The sequence below is a fragment of the Cystoisospora suis genome (assembly GCF_002600585.1).
Source record: "Cystoisospora suis strain Wien I chromosome Unknown contig_2043, whole genome shotgun sequence".
Lineage (NCBI taxonomy): Eukaryota > Apicomplexa > Conoidasida > Eucoccidiorida > Sarcocystidae > Cystoisospora > Cystoisospora suis.
The window spans coordinates 42,758-52,614 of record NW_027154842.1 but is presented as its reverse complement, the minus strand read 5'-3'; the positions used below and the strand labels follow the sequence as shown (position 1 = coordinate 52,614).

The window sequence follows — 9,857 nt, the reverse complement described above, 5'->3', positions numbered from 1 at the left end:
AGCTGAAGAGAAGAAAGCGAGGGCGTCGTTAATCTCTCAGGCCATCGAAGTGGCGAAGAGAAGAATTGAGAAAGCTGAGGCAGAGGCTCTGCAGAAACTTGAAGCTGTGCGGACACAAGTTGACGAGGGTGGTGTGCAGAAGTCACACCAGGTTGAGAAAGAAGAGGAGAAAGGTGCGCGTGGGAAAGAGGAAGTGAAGAGTCGAAAGGAGAGAGAAGAAGAAGCAAAGAGTTCATTGGGAAGAGCAGGAACAGAGAGAAGAGATGTTGCGGCGATCTTTTCAAGGAGGAGTTTGAAGGCGACAGCGGAAGGAGAGAAGTGTAGAGGTGGAGAGAAACGAGAAAAGGTGATCGGAGGAGAGGAGAAACATACACACCTGAAGATTCTGATAGAAGAGCACTGGAGAAGAAGACAACTCAGGGAAATGGAGAAAACAACCGAGAAGGAAAAGAGGAACGAGACTAAGGCAGGTGTTGATGTAGAGAGAGAAGAAAAAGTTTCGACTACCAGAGGAATCATGAATGTAGAGAAGAAGGTTGATCTGGGAAAAGAAGAAAGAAGAAAGAAGATAGAAGCAGTTTTGATCAAGAAGGTGACAACAACGATCAGTAACAGGGGAGCTGGCAAGATAGGGAAAGAACAGGTTAAAGAGAAGCCGGCGAGGCAGCTGATGACTAGCGCACAGCTTTCTCCACCAAAGAAGTATGAAGAAGTCTCTTCTGCAGCTGAAGTACGGCAGGAGAAGACTGAGGAGAAAGAAGATGGCTCAGAGACAAGAAGAAGAAATGTCCGTCAAATCATTGAAGAAGAAAAGAAAAGAATGGAACAAATCGAACAGGAAAGAAGACAAGCCATTGAAGCTGGAGAAGAGAAGCACCGACGCTTACAAGAAATGATGAAGAATTCTGTTTCTTATCAGGTAAACACACACTCATTCTTCTTCCTTCGCTTCTTCATCTTTTGATGCCTTTCGGATCTCCTTTGTTTCCAAGTCGTCTCTTTGCAGTTGAGTCTGTTCTTCAGGGAAACCAAGGAAGATGGACACCCTGAGTGAAACTTCTTTCTTTCTCTGTCTTTGAACTTATCGTATCAGTTCACTTCTCTGCGCACAGGCAGACTGGGTTTGTGCTGGGCTATAAACAAGAAGGAGACAGTCTGATGTCTTCGTGGAGGAGTAGTTGGTCTTCAGGAAAGAGAGATGTGCATATACGCGTTTTCATAGAGAAAACTTCTCCTTCACAGGCTTCGTAGCGTAAACACACAGATCTTCCATCTACACTATGGTAGAATCAAGACGTCAGTCATTCGGTTCTTTTGTAGCTCAAATTTTGTGTGTGTCTTCTCTTCTCTGTATGCACCATACGCAGAGGCATGCTAAACTCTATCTGTATCCCCTTGAGATTGACCTTTATACACCTCTCTATTCTATCCTGTCCTCTATCTATCTATCTCCTTCCTTCCGTCTTTGTCTTTACAGTCTCTCGGAGAGCACCTTAATTCGAACGTGTCACATTCAAATGACCGTTCATCTGACGTCTTCCGTGTTCCCCGTATCTGTCGGTCACCATTGTCGTCTTCTTCCTTCTCATCATCATCCTCACCTACGCCTACTCCTCCTTCCACGAGTACGTCTCCGTTGTCTCGCTCTCTCTTCACAGTCAGCTCAGAGGTGAACAGCCCCGTCATATGTACCATACCTATAGAAAATCTTGTCACTTCTAGTGAAGACGATACTCGAGAAACAAGTCGCTGTGAATCAAACACCAGTCAAGGTATGAGCTTTCCTCTTCAAGACACCCAGGTCCCTCCTTCTTCTTCGTCTTCATTCTATTTGCCCGTGAGATCATCTCCTCAGTGGTGTGGTCCGGGTGAAGGCGGGGCTTCAGCAAATGAATTCGTTTCTCGTCCTGCTCGTACACGTGGTTCAAGTTTCTTCGAAAGCTTAGACAGCCGAAGTTCAAGGGAAGTCTTGACTGGTGTAGTAGGTGAAGAAAGTGAGGAGCGCGCGGCCCGATCTCTAAGTGTGGCTGGATCATCTGATAGTCGGAGTGAAGGAGGGAAGGAGAAGAGAGTCTCCTTTTCAAATGAGATTAAAGACGCAGCTGGTGTAGGAGAAGCACAAAAAGCCAAAACGCTTGCGATGAATCTGAGCGAGGCCTCGACAAAAGATGAGGAAGAAATTGTGAGAATCCTAGATCGTCTTTCTGCACGACAAGAACTGGAAGTCGCAGGAGGAGAACGACAAGAAGAAGAAAGGAAGTCTGGATCTAGACAAGGCTTGAAGATGATTGAAGAAGGAGGAATGAAGCGTGATAGGGAAAAGGATTTCTACTGTCGTCCCAGGATGATACAGGGGATGAATGAAGAACTACCATGTGTGCAAAAACAAGATAGAAGAGCATCGTTTAGGAAAGATAGAGAGAAACATATCTCAGTAAAGGCACTCGAAACCGACGAGCAGTCTATTCAACCCGCAGTTGACCTTTCTCGTCTTCAGTTTGCCGCTGAAGATGCTCGTGAGAAACCTTCTAGTGTGCATACAACACTAGCCGAATATCATAAAACAGATATGGTGACTATAGGACAGCAAGCTGAATCTTTTACAGGGGTGGAATCGTTGAGAGCCTTTCTTAATACTCCTGTTGAAAGTGCTAGAGATATGTTTCTTTCCCTTTCTTCATCTTCAGCAGCTAACAAAGAAAGAAAAGAAGAAAGCGATGACACCGTAAAACACGCCTGTCTGCCCGAGTTTCTACCTCTTCTTGATCAACAACATGGGACTAAGGAAAGAGATGGACAAGAGATGAAGGTGCCAAACGTGAAAGAATCTCTTACTATTTATAGTGCTGCTGACCTACGAAGCGCTTGTCCATCGATCCAGTCATCATCTGTCAATTCGTCTCCAGCAAGTGTAGATAAACGTAGTTCAGCGGTGGAAAGTATTGAAAGAAAGGAGTGTAGAGAAGAAGAAGCAAGAGAAGAAAGAAGTTCTGAATCGACGGAATCACAAAAGAAGAATAGAGGATCGAGTTCGAAGAAAACAGATAGAAAGACTCCTAAGGAGCGTCACCCGTGTGTGCATGGGTGGAAGAAGTCAGCTCATTCTCGATGGTTATATAAAGAGAGTTCTTGTGAAGAAGGACAACAAAGAGATGTCCTCACAGAGACAAAGGCACAACCGAAGACTTCTCCCTGTGTATGGCTCGAAGATCTTTCTAAGAAGACGTGTAGCCCAGCTTCTTCTAATGAGTTAGGCTCTCAAAAGACAGCTATTATAGAAGATTTTCTCAGTCAGTTCTGTCGTCCTAGCCCCCAGCTTACACCTGCATCTTATCATCAACATCAGTCCGATGCTAGGCTTCAGGCGATCTCTTCTTCTATTCCTCTGTCACCCTCAAGGAAGGGTGATCGGGCGCCTCTCCTTTCTATGCCCATTGCAGCTCCTGGGGTAGCTGTTGCTTACCCCGTCATGGTTCGGCCTCTGTCTCCTGATCGTGAGAAAATTGTTGATGGTTTGGTGATGGACAAGGAGGGAGATTCGAAGACAGCAACAGAAGCCGCCGAAGGCGACTCGGAAAGAGAAATTGAGAGTCTTTCATCTTTCTCATCCGCAGACGAAGGACAAAAGAATGATAAAACAGGAGAGAAGAAGAGAAAAAGTCGTAGCCATAAGAAGAAGGAAAAGACTAAATCACACTCAACCAAGACTGACACCATGCACCTATCAACACCGGGTGGACCATTAGCACTATTAGATCCTCATCGACCTTTATGCGCTTTATCACCACTGCATCATCCGACAGCATCTCGGCCGTCTCCACCACCTTCTCCCCCGCCAACTCTCCACCAGGCAGCAGCTGCTGTCATCGGAGCTGCTGCAGCAACAGCTGCATGCGCCTCAAATGCACATCCGCATACAACGGCCATGGCTGCTCTTGCCGCAGCATCAGCTGTCGCGGCGAATTCAAGCAGTCAGCAGCTAGGAGAAGTGAGGAGCTCGCATGGTCAGTCTCTACAACCACTCCATCAACAGGCTAGTCAAATAGAAAGAACACAAGAGGGCTTGGCTCAACTGGCAAGAACGATTACAGTTCATAATCATCTTCTTCCTTGCCCGGCGGGGGCGACTCATTCCTCGGAAGGACTTGGTGGTACATGTGGCTCCTCTTCTATGCATGTAAGTTCTTCTCATCTCTTCTCATCTGCCAGGGGAGGACCCCCAATGAGTCAGGAGAATGCCGTTGAGGCAGCTATGACTGCAGCTCAAGCAGCTAATGTAGCTGTGAATGCTGTGAGAGCTATAACAGGTGGTGCAGGCGGACGGACGAGTGGCGCTAGTGGTCATATATGTGGACCTACCTCATCAGCCCCTTCGCCCTCTCCTGTCATGATCACCGCGCAAAGCCATGAGGGACAGAAGGCGGCTGAAAGACGTAATGAAGGAAGAGGAGATCTTTCCGGGAGCTCCAAATTCGGAGGTATGCAACAAGGAGACTATGGCAGAAGAACAGATGGAGGGTCTTCATCAGGATGGGTACTCCGAACAGAAGCGAGGATTGATGGACAGCATTATGATCATTCTCATATTGTAAGCAATAGAGGAGAGTCGAGGGCATCTTCGAAACAAGGAGGTGTTTCTCGTCCCTCTCCTCTTGATCATCACTGTGATGGATATGAATCGCTTTCCACACGGACAGATAACAAAAGTGGAGGAGTTAACTCGAGTCCAGCATGTTCATCAAGTTTTGAAGCTCTCTATCCCCCTCAGAAGAAACATGGTGTAAGGCAGGAAGATCTGTTTAGGAGTGAGAGACAACGTGGTTCATCGACAGATTCATCCCAGTCTCACGGTATGAGACTGGCCGTGAAATCGGCTCCTGCTACACCTCCTTTGGTTGAAAGACACGCACTGCCGTATCTTCCTTCTCGCTCAAACTCCCAATTACCTCGAAGACGAGCTTCTATGCCTTCAGTGCCACATGCGAATGGTGAGGTGGGATCCTCCGTGTCGATGATGAATGGCGGCAAGGGTATAGTACGAGAGAGTCGATCTTCTCAACGGTATTCATCTCCGGTAGATGATACTAATAGACGATGTCCTTATCTAGAGTGGAATGATAATCGTTCTCATCTCCATCAGCATGGAGGTCATTCAGGACAATCTGTTCTTGCTGAAGAAGAATCACCAACTTTACGTCCTTCTGGAAGAGGAGAAGAACAGAAAGCTCTTCCTCATTCCCAGCACCATTCGCAGCCTCATCCTTACCAAGGCCATATGGTCCAATCATCTGGAGGCTATTATAACATGGTGAAAAACAACACTGATGGATGTAGGCTTATCCCGTCACGAGGGCCAGGAAGCCTTGCTGTTGGAATACAAACAGAGTCAAGAGAAGGTTTGGGAGGAGTATCCGTGGGAGGTGACGGCCCAAGCATATCAACCATCTTTGGATCTGTCATGAGTGCAGACAGTCTGATTGGTCCACGTGAGCCTTCTATGATCATATGCCATCGTATATCAAGATCAACGTCTCAAGGGCAGGAGAATAAGCACTATGCACACACCATGAAACCTAAGAGTTGTTCGCCTTCCTCTCCTATTACTCCTCCACCCGTATCGTCGCCGATTAGAAACGACTCGGTGAATGCTTCGATTACACAGCAACAGCAATATCATTCTCATCACTCGGGCGATATGACGTCTTCTCATATTCTCACAGCGAGTGTCTCTTCTGCTGTGAGTGGTCCTGCTAACGGGAGTGGTAACAACGGGTTGACGCCGATGCCGCATAATTCATACATGGTGGCGCCTACCGTAGTTCCAGCTAAGAGTTTCTCTTCTTCATCCTCTTCATCTTCTGGAGGAGAAGATTCACCCCTCCCTCTTGGCGCAGAAGATTCAGAAGCAGGCGAGGCAACATTATCTCAAAAGACATCATCGTCGCCCTGTGAACGACAGCAACAAATGACACCTCAGGTTCTGGATAACAAACAGGGCACCTCTATGAATATGTCGAACATTTCTCAGCAGAATATACACACAGGTATGACTACTGATTCTCGGCCTTCTATTCATCAGTACCCTGCCTTCACGTCACACTGTGGCGTTCAAACGACCAATCAGAAAGAGAGAAGCCGAAGACATGGTCGTACGAAAGAGAGACAACCGAATGAACAAGGGGGGGATGGAAAAAACCTACGAGGGTGTCATCATTTTGCTGCTGGTGAAATGCATACGCGAAAGGGTCAACGGCATGGAGGCGATATGGGAGAACTGGCATCCTACTACGGAAGTCTAAAGAGACACCAGAGTGTTAGTGGTGATGTGCAGACAGCCGATTTCCCCTCTCGTTATGACGAAGACAACGAGAGTTTTACGGTGTTTGGGCCTGCACCGGAAGAGATCATTCAAAGACAACAGGAAGAACTGAAAGAATATCAAGCACGTCAAAGAAAACAAGGAGGAGCAGGAGGAGGAATCCTGAGTGCTCTCAAGGCACCTTTGATGGAAGCCATCACAGGATTAACAAATCTCTCTCTTACGCCTGAATCGGGTGAAGTCGGGAAAACTCAGCCAGATGATACTAAGAGATCAGAACGTCAGAAGACACAAGAAGAAGAAGATTATCTCTTTGCTCTACGATTACAACAAGAAGGAGGACAAACGGGTGTTATAGATTCATGTCATAATGGGGAAGGAGTCCTAGGAACGAGAGGACCTTCTACAGGGGGAACAAAGTTGGTACCGAAAGATCACGTAGCATCTGGTGAAGAAGAAGGTCGATGTGTCCGACAGCAGCAGCAAGGAGAGCCGAGAGAGGAGTTCACTGTACTTACACCCGAGGGGCATCTCGTCACAGCTAAGACTGCAGCTCTCTTGAAGGCTGCACAAGAGAAAGAGAAGAAATTACGTGAGGAAATTGAGAATGCAAGACGGATGGGAGAGGCCGAGCTTCGTCGATTAGCAAGATTAGAAGAGCAAAGACGACAAATTGAAGCTCTTCAGGAAGAACGACGCGCAAGACAAGAGATGGAAAGACGACTACTTCAACAAGAAATCCAACAAGAACAGATGAAATATTACTATCACTATGAACAACGTAAGAATAACCCTGATATGAGGGTTACGACAAGCTCGGGAAGTCACGCGGAATCTTCTTATGGAACCCGTTCAAGGACAGTCACAACGACATCTAGTGGAGAAGGGTCGGGGAGTGGAGAAGAGACTATGAGAGCGAGATTTCGGCGGTTGAGTCAAGGACCAAGAGAGTTTCTTTCGAAAATCAAAGAACGAGGTCTTACTTTAGCTAGGAGAAGAGGAAGCGTAGGTAGCATTGGAACTCGATCTCGCCATCAGTATCATCAGGGAGAAGGAGAAGAACTGAATGATGGTAAGAGCCATAGAAGTCTAAGCGGAGATCGAAGAAGAGGGAGATCTATGTCTCGGGATAGCCATCCTTCGATGTCACGGAGAGAAGGATCAGGAGGAATGACAGGCGGAAGAAGAGAAGTCTATGACAAGGAAGGCTTTCTTGAAAAGAACCAAAATGGCGGTATCTTATTATCAAGTACAGAGAGAGCAAGGTCAAGACATTCAAGTATTGTAAGTCATCGTTCTCTCAATGCACAAGACCTTTCAGAAAGACACGTGACCATCGACGATCATCCTCATGACAGAAGGGGGGGGGCACATGAAAGGAATCGAAGTGAAGATCAAGAAGACGAGGAAGAATATGAAAGTAGTGAAGGAGAAGTTATTACAAAGGCTTCAAGTAGTGGTGAAGTCTTTTTTCGCTCAGATGGTGAAGGATCCTGTCAACAAGGTCGTGATGGACAAGGACATCAAGGCGAAGATGTCTTACCTCAGCCTCGTCCTTCCTCTGGTCAGACACGACACCTCCGGTGGAGTGGTCGGGGCACACGCTCACCTGATAGCGACGTTTCTCCTAAAGGGAAAAAGACAGGAAGTAAACGACGTGCTCTGTGGCACGCGGCGACTGTGGCTGGGGCTACAGTGGCCTTAGCAGGAACATCGGCAATGAACTCCATGAGAGTAAAGTGGAAGGAAGCTCGGTCAAAAAGCAAAAGCCGGAGGGGAAGAAGTGAGGAAGAATCGGATGAGAGTGTACGAAGAAGGAGAGATGAGTCATCGGAAAGGGAGACGGAGCAAGAAGAGGGAGGAACACGACGGAATTCTGAAGGAAGAAGAGATAGCAGTCAGGAGAGGTCATCATCATCTCGGATTCCTTTCAAAGCTTTACATAAGCGTGTTTCTGTAGACGCTAATGCCTTCAGAACTCATAATCATTTGTAAGGGTCTTTTTGGGTAGGTGGCAATGTGCGCCCGGCTCATGTGTTTATCATAATATCAAGATATTTGTACATGTATACTTTCTAGTACTAACTTTGTAGAGAAAAGAGAGGGGTCACTGAACCTGACAGGGAGGAGGGGACACGGTAAAAGCATGTCCATCTGATCATATTTCTTGGGTGGTCTGTCGATGATGGAGGACTTTCTCTTTACCCTAGTTCCAAGGTGAACTTTTCATTCTATGTAGCATCGGGGGTTCCGACAGCACTCAACGTCAGCGTGTTTCTTCTCACATGGTGAACTGCATAATGTACTGTACATACACTGGCGCGAAGCCAGACCGAGAAAGTTTCTTCTTTATAGATGCTTTCTTCATCAAGGGCGGACCTCTGAATTTCTTCTGCTCAGTTCTCGTCTCATACCTCGTCTGTTCAACGCATTGTGAAACTTATAAAACTTGAGTCGTTTCATATCCGTTGATTGGCAGGAGGTATCCGTTCCTTTGGGTAAAAGCATTCATCACACGGGGCTTAGCTGGGTGAGCAATCAAGCAGGTCTACGGTTCTGAGTGATCTGTCTTGTATGGCATCCATATTCTTTGTTTTTTTTCTCAGTCCTCTTGAGATTGAGGTTTTTTTATCTCCACCTAGATGATGGAGTCTCCCAGATTTCTGGACCCTTCCTTGTTTTGTTTCTTTCTTTTGTCAAACATACACAAAAAAGAAGGGACTTTTGACGTTTTTTTGAAGGTTGGGTTGGGTGGGTTCATGAACTCGTGTTGGGGTGGTCTCTTTGCCAGCTAAAGAGCTTGGTATCTTAGGACGGCAATTGTATGCGGCGGAGGGAGTGACGGGGAAAACGACAGACTAGAGGGGGTGGTCTTCAGAGAAAATTTTCCCCGCATCAAACAAAGCGGAAAAAGAGAATGAGACCTCCAAAGAGAGTTTCATTGAGCTGTGTTTTTCTTATGCGTTTTGGTGGTCTGAATTGCATCATTCTTATGTTTCGGTTTGGGCGCCAAAGATGCCTAAGAGAAACTACCACCTTTTGATGCACTCGTGCATTTCTGGTTTGCTTGTCGAGATCTGTTCTCTGAAACTTTCCTTCTTAAAAGCGTGGTCCCTTCAGTAACGCCAAGTTCGTTTAGTCGACAAAGGTTAGTATGGGCAAATCGCACGCACCCACCCCAAAACCGTCTTGAAGAGGTGTAAAGAAAAATGAAAGAAGACTGAAGTGAGACTGTCGCCAGGTAGACGGTTTTTGTTTGTTGCGCAGGTAGATGTACGGTCACGACTGCCAATACGATTTGGCTGCTTCAGCAAATTTCAGTCACGGGGTGAGCCGAGTCGGTGTCTGTTTGTACCAGTAGTTCAGCTTGGGCGCACAGCCCACACCAGACTGCTTTATACACAGCACAGGCAGAACACGTAACTGGACACGGGACCGGGTCAGAGCAGGAACAATGTATGAGCCTCGGGTACAGTTCGACACCGAGGAGGTATGTGGTAAATTCAGGGCATTGACAAAAGCGTTGCCAGAACCTCGG

General features: G+C 46.9%; 1 protein-coding gene across 1 annotated transcript in view; it reads left to right on the top strand.

Moving 5' to 3' along the window:
* Positions 1–9,558, top strand: part of CSUI_004400 (uncharacterized protein) — a 21,357-nt gene extending 11,799 nt beyond the window's left edge. The window contains exons 6-7 of the mRNA XM_068064591.1: positions 3–919; positions 1,478–9,558. Of these exons, the coding sequence (XP_067923435.1) occupies positions 3–919; positions 1,478–8,314 (7,754 nt within the window). The 3' untranslated portion in view covers positions 8,315–9,558. The remainder of the gene's footprint in view (positions 1–2; positions 920–1,477) is intronic.
* Positions 9,559–9,857: the final 299 nt, after the last annotated feature.